Source organism: Primulina eburnea, chromosome 11 (genome assembly GCF_022965805.1).
Source record: "Primulina eburnea isolate SZY01 chromosome 11, ASM2296580v1, whole genome shotgun sequence".
NCBI classification, from domain to species: domain Eukaryota; kingdom Viridiplantae; phylum Streptophyta; class Magnoliopsida; order Lamiales; family Gesneriaceae; genus Primulina; species Primulina eburnea.
The window spans coordinates 7251091-7269632 of NC_133111.1; the positions used below are offsets into that span (position 1 = coordinate 7251091).

The following is an 18542-nucleotide window of genomic DNA, read 5'->3' on the forward strand; positions in this document are numbered from 1 at the left end:
AATCACGAATAGAACCGTTAGAAGAGGCCAGAAGGGTGTCCGACGTCGCTCCTCCGATGCTCAAGTTAGAGACTGAGGATATAAGTGGAGAGCAGCTAAAGGTGCTGCTGAAAAATAATTTAGTGAATGCCCCAGTTATACATTCGAATCTGATATTTATAGGAGGATACATGGGCCCGTGATGAGTCTGTCTTCCATTTGGGCTAAGGATGAACTAGGGGTAATGGGCTAAGGATGAGCCATCCATGGGGTATCACCAGTCTCCCCCTCCCGTGTCGAACTGAATCGTAGATTCGAATTTCGATTTATTGTGTTGTTCTCGATTTACAAGGCGTGAATTATGCAGTTTTCCTCTGCTGCTCACTAGTCTCCAAGAGTTTGGAAACATATCAAATTGCAATCTTGTTCTGAAGGGAAAGATTTGGTCTGGGCTCACTCTACAAAGAGTTGTCCCTCCTCACTTCATTCTCATTTCTCCTATACAGAATTTCCTCTGCAATTCATTCACCAGTTCTCCATCGCCTGGCAACCGCATGCTCCCACCTATTCGCGTGCTCATCCCCTCACACCATCGCTCCCAATCGCGCCCCGTCTAACGCCAACAACCCTCGCCCCTCGCCCCTCGCCCAACTGCACGCTTCCTGCCTCCGCCTGCCGCACCCTCGCCCCTGCCCTCGCCTGCCTCTGCCTGTTGTACCCTCGCCCCTCTCCATTGCCCTCGCCCCTCGCCCATCACCGTCTCGTCCCTAGCCTCGCCCAACCTCACGTTTTCCTCGCCCTCGCCCTCGCCCTCCCTCTCTCCCCCTCGCCTCGCTCGATTGTCCTCGCCAATCTCCCGTCTGGCCTGCCTCGCCAGTCACCGCCCTCGCCAACCCCTACGCCCTCGCCCCTACGCCTGCCCTAGTCCCGCACCTTGCTTAGCTCCACCTCGCCGCCCATCTCCTCGCCCCTCACCCCAGCTGCCCCACATATTACCAGCCTCGCCTCGCTTGATTCCCCGCGCCTGCCTCGCCAGTCACCGCCGTCGCCAACCCCTACGCCCTCGCCCCTACGCCCACCCTAGTCCCGCCCCTCGCCCAGCTCCACCTCGCTGCCCATATCCTCGCCCCTCACCTCAGCTGCCCCATGTATTACCAGCCTCGCCTCGCCTCGCCATTCTAGCCGTGCCTCGCCCTTCCAGCTGTGCGCACGCTTTCCCTCCTAGCATCGCCTCGCGCAAGCTTTCACCCTAGCCCTTCGCCCCGTCACCTCGCAACCTCGCATGGCCCCCAGCCTCGCTCTCGTCCCTACGTGCATCACCCTCGCCTGATCGCCCATGCCTACCGCCACGCTCATCCTCGCCCAAGGCTCACTACTTACTCGCTCTCTTGGCCAAGAACACCCTCTCCCAAGCACACCCTTGCCTCGCACCTCGCCCAAGCACGCTCTCGCCTGAGCACCTCGTCCCATAATTTTCTCAGTGGCGAACATCTTTCGTTATCGACAAATCAAATAACTATTTTTAACGCAGTATCGCCCCCATCTTCAAGGTCCTCTACTAAGATTTTGAAGGAAAATAATTTCCAGTTCCCCATGCCTTTGACTTCTCTGCTAAAATAGTCCTTAGCAGAAAAAACAAAACTTAAACCTCCTCACCATTTAACTCCTCTGCTAGGCGATGTCTTAGCAGGAAAATAACTCTCATCTCATCATCCCGTAACTTGTCTGTTAAGCCGGGTCTTAGTAGAAAACTAAAACTTTTACCTCATCATCTCGTAACTCATCTGCTAAGCCGGGCCTTAGCAGGAAGAATCAAACTTCAACCTCCTCAACCTCTGACTCTTTTGCTAGGCGATGCCTGAGCAGGAAAATAAAACTTCCACAACCACACCCTCTAACTCCTCTGTTAGGCGATGACTCAGCAGGAAGAATCAAACTTCAACCTCCTCACCCTCAGAATTCTCTGTTAGGCGATGCCTTAGTATGAAAATTTTCTTGATAATAAGAACTTCATCCATCCACTTCCAACTCCTCACCCTCTAACCCCGATAATAAAAACTCCACCTCTCCACCCAATGACTCTCAGCAAGAAGACTATAAGAACTTCATCCCTCCACTTCTAACTTCTCTGCTAGGCAAAATCTTAACAGAAAAATTTATTTTTTCTCCTTCACTTTGTTCCTCTAGCAGACGATGCCTTAGTAGGAAAATTTAATTTTTATTCAGCACTCAGCTCCTCTACTAGGCGATGTCTTAGTAGGAAAATCTAATTTTTCTCCTGCTCAGCTCCTCTACTAGGCAATGTCTTAGTAGGAAAATTTAATTTTTCTCCTGCACACTGATCATCTACTAGGCGATCCCTTGGTAGGAAAATTTAATTTTTCTCCTGCACTATGCTCCTCTACAAGGCGATGCCTTAGTAGGAAAATCTAATTTTTCTCCTGCACTCTGCTCCTCTATTAGGCGATACCTTAGTAGGAAAATAAAGTTTTCTCACTTTCATAATACAACAACATTCATGAACTGCAAAGAAAAACTTGATTTTATTGAATTCCAGCTGATTACATAGAAAAATTAAAAGTTGGAATATATCAACGATAAAATCCAGAATAATATTTCTTAAGGTGATAAGCATTCAAGCTTTGCCTAGAACATTCTCCAAGTAATAAATTTCAGGATTAAATTTCTCAATCACTCTAAAAAGTCCCTCCTACTCTGGGTCCAACTTTCCCTTCTTCTTTTCTCGTATCTTCAACAGGATCAAGTCACCCACTTCTTCCTTTCCTAATCATGTTAACCTCCACACGCGCTCTTTTTCCCTCCTCCCTCACTACCCCTTCATAACATCGACACACGACTGGTCCCCGCACAAGACTCCAACTCTTTTTTTCACAGGAAACTTAAGCTTATGATGATCAGTGGAAGCTACGGCTCTGAAATCCTACAGGGGTGGCCGTCCTAGAATTCCATTATACGCTAACGGGGTATCCACCACGGTGAAAGCTATCATTTTTGTTACCCGCCGAGGATCAGTCCCCAAGGATAGGGGAAGAACAATCTAACCCAAAGGTGGGATGGCGTGTCCTACAAACCCATACAGCGGGGTGGAGACCGGCTCAAACTCAAATCCTTCCACCTTCATTTGATTCAATGTGCTCTTGAACAAGACGTTTACGGAGCTTCCATTATCAATAAATATCATCGCCACATCATAATTGGCAATGATGGCCGTCACCACCAAGACATCGTTATGTGGAGGCATGACGTCTCGGAGGTCTTCCGGCTGATGACGAGATCCTGGGATAAGTCTGCACCCCTAGATATCTCTAAGTTTTCCAATTTTAAATTAGACATAAAAGTGTAAGCTAATTCATAAATAACCAAAACGATAAACATAACATCTAAAACACATGAACTCAATATATTATTGAACATCCCAAAATACTACACCGGTATCCCATTAACAAATATAAATAACATCACAACAAAATTCATTACCAAATATCTAATAACACAACAACAATAAAAATAATACATCATCTTAGTATAATATCATCTTAGAATTTAGCTTTTAATATCTTAGAATTAGATTTTAATTTTTTAATCAATATAAATTCATTATATTCAATTTAAAATAATATTTTATTATAATAATTTATAAAGTTACTCAACGTGCATATGACTTACTGATGTAAATTTGTATGGAAAAAAAATAAGTTGGTGTATTTATGTTAATTTATTTTATTTATTGTGTTTCAAATAACATTTTAGTATAATAAAAATGTAAGTAAAATAAAAAATATATAACCATGGCTAAGTAGTGTGAATTCATCTTTATTTTAATAAGGTTTTTTGTTCAATTCCTTCTAATGGCAAAATTACTAATATTTTTATTTGTCAACTCAACAAATGAGCTAATCTCGAGCTTACGAGCTTCCTAAACGAACCGAGCTCGAGCTTATGAGCCACTTAAACAAGCCGAGCTCGAGCTCGCGAGCCTATTAACGAGTATGTTTGCGAGCTAACGAGCAGAATATCCTTATACTTGAGCTTGGTTTGATTAAATTGTCGAGCTCAAAATTGAGCTCGACCTTAGCTTGATATGATTAACAAACGAACTCAAACGAGCTTGTTATTGATCCGAGTTCCAAATAGCTTGCGAACGATTTGATTAGTTTATATCCCTAAATTTGAGCTGAAATCTTGTTAGTGTTGTGTGGTGTGTACTTTTAAAATATTTTTTAGACATTTCCTTCTGATCAGTTGGCTTATCTCTCTTTTGAACTAGTTTGCTGTTGTAGTATGATTATTTGTAACCTTCATAGAATTTTGCATAGTGTAACTCTTACTAGACCAGCTTGACTTGGAATGATGACCATATACATTCTTTCTTAGTCTGTCCTTGAGCCAACCTGACTTAGGAATCTCAAGTCCTACATATCCAAGTCCATGATACATTATATTGTTCTTTTGATAGACATGTTTACTGACTTGAATTTCAGGTTCTAAATATTTATATATTATGCTTGATATGACAAAATCTATGTTTTTAGATTTGTCTTTCTTTACATACAACTGATTACTCATTTCGAAAAAATTGCATCCATTATGAACAAAGCCTAAGACTAATATGTAATTAACTTTCTTTTGACCTTCATGCATCTTTTCAAGTGAAATAGAAGAATTTCTCCAAGTGTTGACTAAATTAATCAACATTTAATTTTCAATCATTATGACTTGGATTTTATACTAATATTGTCATTTTCAATTGTGAGCATGATAACTTTTTTCTTAAGATTGTCCAGTTTATTGAGTTGTTTACAGCCTGAGCTAGTGGACTTATTCGTCATACATTTTTTTTCTGCTTTGACTTCCTCAAATGTTTGTGAAGTCTTTGTAATCAATTATCATTCTATTTAATGAATTTATTATATCGTCTCGTGTAAATTCATCATAATTAAATTCGATATATCATCAAGGTTGGATTCCATATCTTCATCAGCCATTAGACATTAACTGATTCTTCATCACTATTCTTAGAGTCGTCATCTGAGCTGGTGGTTTCTGAGTTTGTCTCAACTCACTTACTCTTACTTTTTTAAGCTATCAACATCTTCTGTTCTCTCTTTCTTCTAAATGATTTTTCTCGTCTTTGGTTCTTCTTTATGATTTCTTGTCATACTTATTTGGTCTAGTGCAATCGACAATGAAGAGGCATGTTATGCTGCAACTAAAACAAGTTTGATCAGAAGAGTTTGATTGTTTCTTATAATTGTTTTTTTATAAGAGTTTTGAAGGTTAAAGTGATTCTTCCTCGTGAACTTCCCAAATTTTGTAACAAATAATGACATTTCATTGCTTAGCTCTTCTGCTGACTTGGATGGTGATTCTTCAATCTTGAGAAGGCTTCCATAACTTTTCATTTCTAGTTCTCAGCTCGAATTCATAGGCCTTTAGATCAGCCAACAGATCACGTAACTCGAGCTTATTTAAATCCTTGGATTCTCTCATGGCTATGGTCTTGATGTCTCATTCTCTTGAAAAGACTCTCATTACTTTAAGTACAATCTTCATGTTGTTGTTGTCCTTCTCAAAAGCTGCCAGCTCAATTACTATGCTTTTGAACATTTCATCAAATTCGTTCATCGTTCCTACAATCATCATTTTGATATTATAAAACTTCTGAATGGCCACCGTCAGCTAGTTCTCCTTTGTCTGATCATTCTCTTCACAAAGTTGAGTTAGTTTTTCTTAAATTTTTTTAGCAGTTGAACATGTTTTAATTTTACTGAACATATTTTTATCTAATCTTTTATAAATGATATCTTTTGCAACGTCGTCCAGATTTTTTTTTGTCCTCGAAAGTCCATTATATCTTGGGTTTCTCTACCATTTGAGGATCACCATCTATTGTAACAACAAAAGTATTTTCTTTCATAATTTTCATTGGTCCATCCGCGATGACATACCGCATGCCAAATTCCTTGGACTCTAGTTTAAAAGGATAACCAACAGATCTTCTTTATTTCGTCCTTGCTAACAACTTTATTATAAACTCATAGATAAACTATTTGTCTTCATATAATTTTGGTAGACTGGTCTTCGAGTTTATCCGTTCTGTTTGAACAGCTTAGTTCAAGTTATATTGATGAAAAAAGCTTTATCATATCAAAATATTTTACTTGCTCGATATGTCTATTCAATTTAGCTTGTAACAATTTAGGTTGATCATCGTACTTGTAGTCATGTTATTTTAGTTTAATAATATGAATTAATATAAACTTAAGTTAAATCAGTTTAGTTTAAAATCACTAAAACTTAGATATAAATTTTGTCCTGACAATTTTACTTTCAAAAAACTATCTAAAGTAAAATGAATTTATTACAAGGTATAATTTAGTAGATTAAGTGATTAGATAATATATGATGCATAATCTTAAATTTTTTCACTCGGTTTTATTTTTAATTTTTTTTAAAATCCAACTCAAGTATTTGAATTTTTGAATTTAAATTTTTTTTTAGAATGACTTTTTACTAAAATAAAAAATAAATAGTTGATAAAAATAATGTTTTAAAAGTAAGTCTGACCATGATTTGAAAATTGATGTTACCGATACACGCTTCTGTTGGTTTCGGTCTTGGAATTTAAACTAAAATTTATTCAATTAATTTTGCAGTTCGTGATGTAATCAAACTAATTAAAGTTATTTATTTGATAAAAATGTATAATATAATTTTTTTGCTTTATACTAAAATAATAATTAATATAAGGGTCATATTTTAATTTATAAAAATTATGTAGATTCGTATAAGTTATATTGTCTATCTATATGATAAGAAGTGCACATTTTTATTGTTGAATTAAAAATAAAAAAGTAAAAACTAAGATTAAGAGTAATTTTGTCTATTTGTGTTGCAAAAGATTAAAATAGACGTGTATTTAAAAATTTATGACCTGCCTTAATAAAATAGTCAGACACCTGATTTCTTAGTCAAGTACATGATTTCTGATTGGTTTTTTCCTTTGGTAAGCACATAGATTTCCGAGAAAAAAACTCGTTACGACACTTTTTATGAGTTTTAAGAATAGAGATGTATAATATTCATATTTTCTATAGACAAAATTTTGATCAATACACTAATTGTGTGTATTTTTTAAAAAAATCTCTTGTTATTTTGGGGAAGGATTGGTCGACGAAATATAAACCAAAGACGCCCTCGTAATACACAGTGTAAGACCAAGCTTTTGCCGCTTTACCAAAATTTATAGCTGCTGAGAACTGTGCAACTCAAATCTATTGGAATATTTTATGTTCGCAATCTTAATTTTGATGTTAACAAAACTTGTTATTTTGTTTCTAGTGAATTTACCTACGTGCACAGAAACTGGAACTGATCAAGATTCAAACTGATCAGTTATCGAGCCAAAATTGAAGCTATCGAGACGCAAAATGAAAAAGCCAACTGATTGTCAAAACCTGAACTAGTTCAATTGAAATATCAAAAGACCAGTTCAACTGATTGTCCAGCTGATAGGTAGTTCAGCAGAAGACCTTCAGAAACCCGACCAATTGATGAAGAGCTCAACTAATGAAGAGTCCAGCTGATCAGTTCAACTGAAGCAGGGAAATCAGTTCAGTTGAGTAACCAACTGAGTAACCAACTGATTTCACCAAACCAATTCAAGATCAGTTCAACTGACCAATTCAGAATTTAGTTAGGAATCAATCAGTTTGCAGAACACGTCAAGCTTATTCAATGGAATCCAGCTGTGCGCACTGAGTAAAAGCTTTTGTCTAGTTGAAGGACAATAATAGACGTTGCAGCAGTGCTTAAAGCCCAAACGTTCCACAATGGCTGTCGGAAAGTACAAGACAAATATCGAGGAACAGATACAATAATTGAGTCTCACTGTACGATCAAACTTCGTGCATATAAATAGTATATAAAGATCAGTGAAGTAAAATGAACAAGAAGTATGTGAAGATAGAAAGAGAAAAAGGGCATGTCAACTGTTTAGTATAGAAGCAAAATTCCCAGTGTGTGAGAACACTTTCGTGTTATATCATAGTTCAGTTTTCACACACGCATACACACCATCACTCACGTATACAGAGAGTTGAGCTTATTGACTAGCTGAGTGAGTCTTGCACAAAGATGTAAAACTTGTATATGTAGTCTTTTCCACATAGACGTTAAACAAGTGTTGGCTGGAAGGTGTTGCCTTCAGTCTAGGCTAGGAGTTCAGTTAGGCAGTAGGGTAAGTCCTAAGCTGAGTGGATTTATACAAAGTGTTGTATAAATCAAAGTATTCTAGTGGAACATACCCAAGATGGTAGAAAACGTTGATGTATGAGCAGTTGAAGTCTCCGAACATCCATAAACATAATCTTGTGTTATTAAATGTTTAAATATTGTTTTTAAAACTGATTTGATCAATTCGAGCAGTTACCAGTTCAGTTCTCACCATAACTAAACTGATATATGCAAGAACTGATCCCCTTATATCAGTTTACATAAGTTAAAAGATTTAAAATGATTAACTTTCTTAACGAAAGATTATTTCGAGTATTTTTTGCTTGGTTTAAAACCAAATTCGATATAATTCATTGGTGTTTACATTCTTAGAACACGAGCTACTAGAGCTCATTGAGAATATTGTGTTTGAAGCACATTCCATGGTGCCCGAACCGATCCATCAAAATCTTTAAAATTGTACAACACTTCAAGCGTCTCGTTTTGATTGATCAACTCAGTAGAGACAATTGTTACACACCAACAATCTATCTCTCAATAATTGTACCTCTTACAATCAATGAGAATCGAACTCATGACCTTGTTCTGATACTAATTGTAAGACCGAACGCTTGTCGTTTTATTAATTATAGCTTGATATAATTGAGCAAGTTAAATTTTTTAAATCGTACATCAGCTCAAGTGCTAAATTTCGATTGTTCTACCCAGTAGACATAATTATTGCACACTAACACATACAGATCGGAGGGATATTTTTTTTTTTTTGTAATAAAAGAAAACACACACGCATGCAATAAAACCTTTTAAAAAATTGCCTGTATATGTTTATAATATTCTAGTTCGAACTCAAATTTAAAAAGACTAGCGTTTTAACTTTTTGAATTGGAATGCACGTTTGAATACGGTTAGGAAGACGAAGCACGAATTATGAATACCCAAATTTAGAACAATTAATTCTTTATAAATATATATATATATTTACAACAACTAGTATATTGTCGAAGTGCCACCGAAACCCTTCAAAAAATATTAATTATTATCTAAATTAAATATTTTTATTAATTAATATACTCCAACTTAATTATGCTACAACGTCAGCCTAGCTTGATCATCTCCTGTCAGCTTGCATCTATGAACTTCGTCTCACATGTTTTACAAATAACAATTTATATTAAAATATTTAAAATCAATGGAATAAAGCTTAAAATTATTTTTTTGGGCAAACCCAATGGTTAATATATTTCCTATAGTTTGTATTTTAATATACAAAACTATTAGCTAAACCAGCTAATTAAGTGATACTTAAAACTCAAATGGTCCATATTTGCAAACCAAATAGCCTACGTAGATTGTAATGGCTTTAATATTTTTAACAATTAAATTAAATAAATCGTGCTCGCCTCTAATGTGAAATTTTTCATGACTTGAACACACACACACACACACAGATATATATATATATATATATATATATATATATATATATATATATATATATATATATATATATATATATATATATATATATGAAAACTGATTGTATGCCTGAATGGTCAAGTGGGGATGGTTGTTCACCACACATCTTTAATTTTTTTTGATGTATTAGCGTCCGACTTATGATAATGAAGTTATAAAGAAATAGCCGACAGATTATACATGAATAAGCATGCGTACGTATGTAGAACTCGACTAATTTTGATAATATATAAATAAATAATTTACAAAAATGTATTTAAGCCGCCCGTCGGCGTCATGGAACGTGTAATGTGATCGCCGTGAGACTCAACGTGACCATGTGCTGTCGACAGTGTTATTTCATCGCATCCCTCGGCAGAAAATGAGATCATTACATGTGTGTTATGTGTACATTCGAAACCCTTGGAAGAAATTAGGGTTTTTGGTCAGTGTAATGCGCTGCCTATATTCTTGTTTATATATAATTGTTTATTTAGCTAATTAGCTTGTAGTCAATGCTATTTTTTTTGGGTTTTTTTTAGCAATGATCAAAATTTAATTAAAGAAAGTAGGTGGCCAACTCTTCTAAAAGTCAGCCTAATAAATAAAGAGTGGGTCTCATGTGAGACCGTCTCACGGATCTTAATCTGTAAAACGGGTCAACCCTACCCATATTCACAATAAAAAGTAATACTCTTAGCATAAAAAGTAATACTTTTTTATGGATGATCCAAATAAGAGATCCGTCTCACAAATATAACCCGTGAGACCGTCTCACATAAGTTTTTGCCATAAATAAATATGAGAAAAATATAAGCTTATTGATTAGTAGAGAGTAGAGACCGACGTATTTAAGAGGACTCGTGCATTTAATTTCATTTAATTCACAATAAAATTGTTGTGCGTGTATTTTATTTGTCAACTTGAAAAATAAAGCAAAAATTGACATAGCTATATAATGTATTCATTCAATATGTATTAATCAATTGAATTCTATTCTTTTTGTTAGGTGACTACTAAAAAGAATTTATTTTATCGACCAAGTAACAAGTAATTTCTTTCACATCGCATAACTTTTCATCACATGCATGTCACGAGGTCAAAAGTTATAATTGTTGGTCAAGACACAACTTTATTTCCCTATACTCGTGACATCGCAGAGTTCACCCACGTGGGTGCTAATGATTTCAGTTGTTAGGCACATGGGTTCGGGAATGTAAGTGTCTGTCTATCTGTTGTTAATGTTTCATATTCTTTAAAGATCACTTTTACACTTTCCTAACCGATGGTCATGTCCCCGACAGAGCCAATATTATTTGTTATGATACGATATTGCTTTTTTTATAGTTCATCTACCTAAACAGATCAAGCAACGGATGTTCAATAACATGATGCATGAAAATTTGTTATCAGATCACTCATCTCAATACTATCTCACTTGATAAGCTTAACATGCCAGACATTAATTTGAAAATATATAGAGATAGAACTAGTGAGAGCCACATACGTAAATATGCGATACAGAATCTCTTCATCAACTTCCTTAAAAAATAAATTTATTTCACCCTAGTCATTTAATTTATTACAAAAATATAGAACTAGTTACCAAGCTCCAAATATATTAGGAAACACGTGGCCCTATTTATTTTTTTAGTTCTAATTTTGACCCCTTTAATCCAGTCCATATAATGTCCTTTAGTTAACAATTTGGGATAACTTTTTGATTTTTATTGTTTTACTTTGTAATAGTATTTGCATTATTTATTCATAAATATTCTATATGTCTGATTTTCTAAAATAAATTTCACCTTTGAATTCAAAGCAATAATTACATAAAAGTTAATACAAATCCGTAAAATAGTAATTAATTTTATCCTAAAATAGATGAGTAATTAGAAAAGTGTGGTGATTTTCATCATACAAAAAATCGTATAAAAATTAGTCAAGGGGACCCAAATTGAAGCTTATTTTAAATAAAATTTTAGTCGGAATTATATTACAGCAGGAAACGTCAGCAAAGAATCTTACACTCTGACAAATCGTGGGAAACATGACATGCAAATTCAACGAAAGCAAGTGGCCAAAATTAATGCACTGTCTGGTTTGAAAACCATACATTTTCTTCCCAAAAATAAATATTAGCATATTTTTCATTTTGTTTTAGTACGTTTGTTTTGAGAAAATGCGTTTTCGAAAAATTATTTGAAAAATTGTAAAGTATAATATAAAATTGTGAAAATTTTATTTAAAAACAACAATTATTTCGGGAGATAGTGAAAATGAGTTTTTAGGGGAACTATTGGAAATCATTTTTAAAAAAATGATGATACAAGAATATAGAAAACAAATATATAATGTCACTGTACATTTCCATTTGAAATAAATCGTATCCTAAGTTTAAACATAAAAATATAATTAATTATTTTCATGTGATGGAAGCCCTTCTGTCACTATGTAATATCTTAAATTTAAATTAAATACATTGAATATGGTTAAAAATATACATTTCCTTGTCACAAAACCCAAAGTTTATTTAAACCCACGAGCCCTCTCCCTTCATTTACACTCAAATGCAACAACACACATCATAATAAGAAAGAATGGCCAAAACCAAAAGATCCAAACCCTCGGCCATTCTAATAATATCCCTATCCATCTTCTTACTACTAACCCTTCATTTTCCAAGTGTGTCATCTTTAGAAGATGAAGAAAACGACGACGAAGAATACGTACTCGATTCACCTTTCGTGGGCAACGGATTAAGTACAAGGAGTAGATTCTTGATTGCCTCAAGCATCAAGGTTTTGAAGAAAGGCGCGAGCTGTAACGCGAAAACTAAACCTAATGTATGCAATGGGGTGTCTGCAAACAAAGGGACCGGCCTTCTTTATTGCTGCAAGAAACATTGCAGGAACGTTCTCGGCGACCGGAACAATTGTGGGGTGTGTGGCCGGAAATGCCAGCAGTGGCAGAGGTGCTGCGGTGGAGTTTGCACGAATGTGATGACGAGCAAGAATAATTGCGGAAAATGCAACAAGAAGTGCTCGCGTGGGATTAAATGTGACTATGGTGTATGCGGGTATGCATGAAGCGTGCAGGCGCAGAGGGGAGACAACATGCGACGAGCAGGACGATCGTTTCTTAAACTTTTGATTTTGTTTTTTTTTTCAAATTTTATACATTCACCTTCTCATTGAATATCAAGGATCTGAAAATAGACCGAATATACTATTTCAAATGATGTTTCTTTAATCTACTAGCATCAAAAAACATTTGTTTATTATTCGTGAAATAAAAGAGTGAAACATCATTTGAAATCAAACATGATGTAAATGGATCCCTTCTTTCAATAGGGGAAATTGTTTCAATGTACGTAAACATTTGTATTTGTATTCGAAATCTCATGCATGTCGAAGTTATACGGAAGATAATGAAATATCTTGTTTCCTTGTTAATTGTTTTGCCATACGCTATTATATATCATGGTTGCAACATTTCATTTTTATGCTTCATCGAGCAAGTTTGTCAAAAAAAATGTGCGTGTAGCTTGTGAAATACTTGGGCTGCTTTAATTAGAATTGTTAATTTATGAATGAAGTGTTGGGCTTAGAATTAATGGTCAGGGATTTCTATTTAGATTGGGCGATTGGTACATAAATTGTTACTAATGAAATCGAACTTATTGACTTTTAGATTGCGCTTGCATGGAAGAATTTGAAGCTATGAATTTAAAATCATTTGATTCACTACAATAATAAATGGCTATTATGACACTTTTTTGTAGACACTTTTAATTAAATGTTGTTACAAATACTTAATAATGACACTTATAAAAAATTAATAATATGTAAAATAAAAAAACATATTAGATTAGTTATCATGACATTTTTAATTGATGTCATCTTTGATATGGAGGGAAACAACTACTTTTACCACATCGTAAAAAATCGTTAAAAAAGTAAAAAATTTCACTATAAATAAGTGTGAGAATATTTGGGTAAGATAAATATTGGAGGAGGAAAAATAATTGTCTCCCTCCATATAAAAAATGACATAAATTAAAAAATGTCAGGATAACTAATCTTATATGTTTTTTTATTCTCACATTTATTTTATCTAATTTTGCCTCCTCCTATATTTATCCAACCCAAATATTCTCACATTTGTTATTGTCACTATAAATAACATACATGACACTTTTAGTTGTCATTATAAATGATTTTAACTGGCATGTAAATTTGTCATTATTACTATAATAACAAGGCATCTATAAATGTATTTAAACATGAGTTTTCCTGACATTTAAAATTGCCATTATATGAATAACTAGTAACACATATGAAGTTGTCATTAACATCTTATAATGACATTAAAAAATGTCAGTAAGTTTAAGACGACATTGGAATAGATGACATTTGTTGGAGGTGTCACTAAAACTTAAATGTAACTAAATATTGAATATGATGACATTTATGAATGTCACCATAAGCATTTATTCTTGTAGTGATTGTTTGTACAAATTTATGTTGAGTCGATTTCAAATTCATCAGTTGGTAGTTCGTGTTAATACATGCTAATTATAATAAATTTGAAATACATCATTTCAACTACATTCTTGGAATCCCACTTCAAATCAAACTCTCTCATCTAAACGCAACCTTAATCTTGGAACATTTTAAGTTTTTGTGATTGAACAAAGTTGTTGATCCAATAGATAATTACTGAACCTAACCGAACTTAATTCAAGGAGGAAAACTGCATTATTATAAGAAGAAATTTTCTAAGAAACCTAACTGATTACAAAGCCAGACTGATAAAATATAGGAAGGATATTGGTAAACAAACTGATTCAAAGTTTAATGATGAAGCCCAACTGCCAGTCTATCTAGTTGATCAGTCAGTCCAAATCCATAAATTCCCTGAAAAATCAGTATTTTTAGTGATTAAGGATCAGAGCCTAGGTAAATAGCGGATAAAGCTTTCTGTATTAACTTTAAAATCCTACTAATATTTTTTCTATACTTGCAAAATTAACCATTCATTTAAACGCAACTCAACGATTAAAAATCCTAAATGCACAACAATCCATAAGTCATCAACCACCAAAATCATATGTCAACATATAAAAAAAAAATCCAAAATTAAATTTCAAAATAAAGCATGAAACTCTAAATAGAAAATCCTAAAAAATTTCGTAAAAACTTTAAATACTAAATAAGTAAATGCGGAAAACCAATGTCCGTCGGGAGTGTACTACCGGACTCGATTCACTCAAGCGTCAACGCCTCCCTCAAAATCATCCTCACCTACAACAATCTAAACCTAGTGAATTTAATGACTCAGCACGTTCTAAACATGAGTAAAAAATAATACAAATAAAGGCACATGCATAAAATTAATACTTTTATTTAAAATAGCTAGCGTAAATTTTGTAAACATAAATAAATTATTAAATCGTAAAGCTTTCCATCATTCTATATCATTTTTGGATGAAGTTTGATCATTTAAAATGACTAGTTGTAATCATGTGATCGGCTGATCAGTCTTAGCTTACCATTGCGCATGGGACGGGCACTAGGCATTGCCAAAAGTGGAAATACGATCGTCGGACTATCTTTGGGGCCTTTTCCTGTAAACGGATTCCCTCTGAGGCCTTTTCCTACACGATATTCTCAATCATATCATATCATGTTAATTTGTCACAATAAATTCAAATCTTTCAAAATATTGAAAACGTCAAAATCGAGAATTTTATAACCCAAGGGTAAAACAGTCATTTTATGTCTCGGATAGTTCGAAAGGTCTTGCACCTATCCCAAATCATTATATAAGCTTAAAATTAACTTCTAATATTTTTTTTAGACGTAAAACTGAATCTTTGGATTTAATTACTTAATAACTAAACCGTGAAGCGTTTTAATCCAAACTAATTCAAAACTTAATATTTTAATCCCAAATTTTAAACATGAACTTTCATACCTAAACTACCCCCGTGAACCACAGTTCGTGCCCTCACCTCTATTCCTTGCAAATTTCGAACCCTAAACCCTAAGTCAAGCCACGCCTTCACACAAAGCCCGAGCCACCCATGGTCTAGACCCCTGGAACCCCACATCTAGCCCCTGGCCATCTTCTCCAGACCCTACTAGACTCGCCTAGCATCCCAGACCGTCCACTCTTCACCCTAACCGAGCCACGCATAGCCAGGGGCGGATTTATGTGAGGGCATGTGTGGGCCATGGCCCCCCCTAAATTTTAAAGTTTTTTAGTGTATATATACATACATATATATAAATATATATATGTATAAGTGGCCTCGTCACAATAAATTGAATGAAACATATCTCCATAGCAAGTCAGAAGTTTCACGCGTAAATCCGAATTCTAATCATCAATTCCAATCTTAGATTTTTTTCCTTTTTAATAATTGATTTACTTTTAAATTTTTAATACTTTATCACTTAAATTTATCACCTTCAAAAAAGACTTTTCTACTATCAGTCTATCACTACGCTCAAATAAAACTCTTCCAAAAATTGATTACCCTAATCAATTCTCCATTGGTAGTGCAGCGGTGTTGTAGAAGATCAACAAGCGAAATCGTTCAGTTACCCTAAGAGGTTGGTGGAGTTTTTCTCTAGTTATTTTTTTCAATTACCATTTTCAATTCGGTTTGTGTGTTTGGGCATGTCCTCGATTTTTAGAGAAATGATTTGGGGATATGGGATTTATGTGATTCTTCTGTATGAGATCATGTTATGGTGTCGCATTGTTACAGTTTCTTGTTCTAAGATTTCTATTGAAGAGTATCTATATTTGTATATTTGTTTCATCTTCTGTATTAGAGATGTTTCTAAACTTATTTCCTGAAAACTAAAATTTGTAGGGCTCAAATAATGATTTGATCAGTACGAGTTTTAACACTATGAGTATATTATGAAAACGAAATTTTGGATTCTTGTTGAAAATTGAGAACTGGGGTCATGAAAAATAGATAACATAAATAAATGAGGAAGCCATGAATTCAAAATTACTGCTCCTTAAATCTCTTTTATATTTCATTAATACATTATCTTTGATACTTTTTAATGAGTATTTGTTGCTTAAAACTCAACCAGTATTTAGGTGTATTTATTGCTTATAAATTGTAAGTCTAGACCCTCGGGTATATGCTTCTTAATATTTAGCATATACATATATTATATAAAGCATAAAAGTGTGATTTGTTTAATTGTTTAGCTCTCATTACATTGTGGAGTTTCTGTGCAATTGATCATTATTGCAAATTAAAATTCCATTTACTCAATTCACATAAGATTCATTTTAAAACTTTAGCAACTGCAATAATCATTTGATACCATGCATCTAGAGTGATCGTTCTTGTGCTGACTCTTCCAGTTTCTACCGCTACTACAGAACGGTTGTTCTCAGCTATGAATATCGTCAAAACTAGGCTTCGGAGCAAAATGGAGGATGATTTTCTCTCGGATGTATGGATGATATTTATTGAAAGAGAAATTGCTAAAAATATTTGTATAGATACTATTATTGAAGACTTTGAAAATTTTAAGGAACGTCGAATTCCTTTTAGTTAGAAATTTTCTTGTTAAAAACGTGCTGTTTATGTTTAGTTGAATATAACCGATGTAATTTTTGTATTTCCTCTTTTAATATTTTGTCCGTATTTTGAAACGGTCCCCACAGAGTAGAAATCCTAGATCCGCCCCTGCGCATAGTCCCAAACTCTAGGACTCACGACTTGCCTCCTATAGTGGCCCTGACCCGCCGCTCCTAACCACCGCCGATCCATTCATCTGGACCACCCTTAACCCTTCTAGTTAGAGCCTACAGTGCCACATCCTTCTCCCTGCCTAGAATTGAGACGTGCGCCCTCATGATCACCCTCGCGCGGCTCCTGCACTCATCTAGCCAAGAATCCATCCTGCCGAGGACTCTTCTTAGCATCTAACCCAAGCTGCGCATAGGGCCAGGGCCATGGATGGCCGAGCCCTAGTGCGGTAGCCCCAAGCTGTAGCATGTCTCCAATGCGAAACCACTGAAAAACCTTAGGTTCGACTTCCTAGCCATGCCGAGCCCTAACACTATTGTCTAGCCATCATCTCGCGCCTAAACAACACTTTTTCCATCACTTATTCATCTTATATTGGCAACATGCCTTAGAATTCATAACTTTCACAAACGAATCATAAAATCATCAAAACTTTGAAGATAATCATCTAAACGTTAAATGATTTGTACTCAAATATTTTTCATGCTAAAATACATAAAACATGCATGATATGATTTGAATGGTGTATCAAAAGAGTTTAGAAGCGTGTCTTTGCATTAAAAATGCTCGAATATATGATCGTTACCGTGGGTTGCGAAAGGGACGAACGGACAACGAACGACCAGGAATTTTTCTCTCTAATATTTCAAAATTTTGAGTGTGTGGTGTGTGAAAATTTTTGGCTGCTATGTGGCCTTAGAACCCTAGGATTCTTTTTTATAATTTTCGAAAATTGAGTTTTAATGGGTTAGGGTTTTGGGTTTTTCCGTTTAGGAGTAATTAGGCCCACTAATCTAGGTAAATTAGGCCTATTAAGACATATGTAATTGTAAAATAAAATTTTACAAAATTTGCTTTCAAAAATAATAATTTTTGGGCTCTTAAAAGTCATTCGTTTGACCAAAACTGACTTTTCGGATAAAATTGAGATCGTCTCGTAAAATAATTTGAGCTCTAGCATTTTTAGAAAATTTTAATCAAATTTTTTAAGCCTAAAAAATATTTATCAAAAAATTTTTTTATCTTGATCGTCTCCGGTCTCTTTTTCTCAGCCTATTATCGA

General features: G+C 34.8%; 1 protein-coding gene across 1 annotated transcript; it reads left to right on the plus strand.

Annotated features, from left to right (window-relative positions):
* The first annotated feature begins 12269 nt into the window (after positions 1-12269).
* On the plus strand, positions 12270-13079 carry LOC140805210 (protein GRIM REAPER). The gene has a single exon (XM_073161439.1). It carries the CDS (start codon positions 12291-12293, stop codon positions 12777-12779), a length of 489 nt encoding a protein of 162 aa, XP_073017540.1. The 5' UTR covers positions 12270-12290; the 3' UTR covers positions 12780-13079.
* The last annotated feature ends 5463 nt before the right edge of the window (positions 13080-18542 follow it).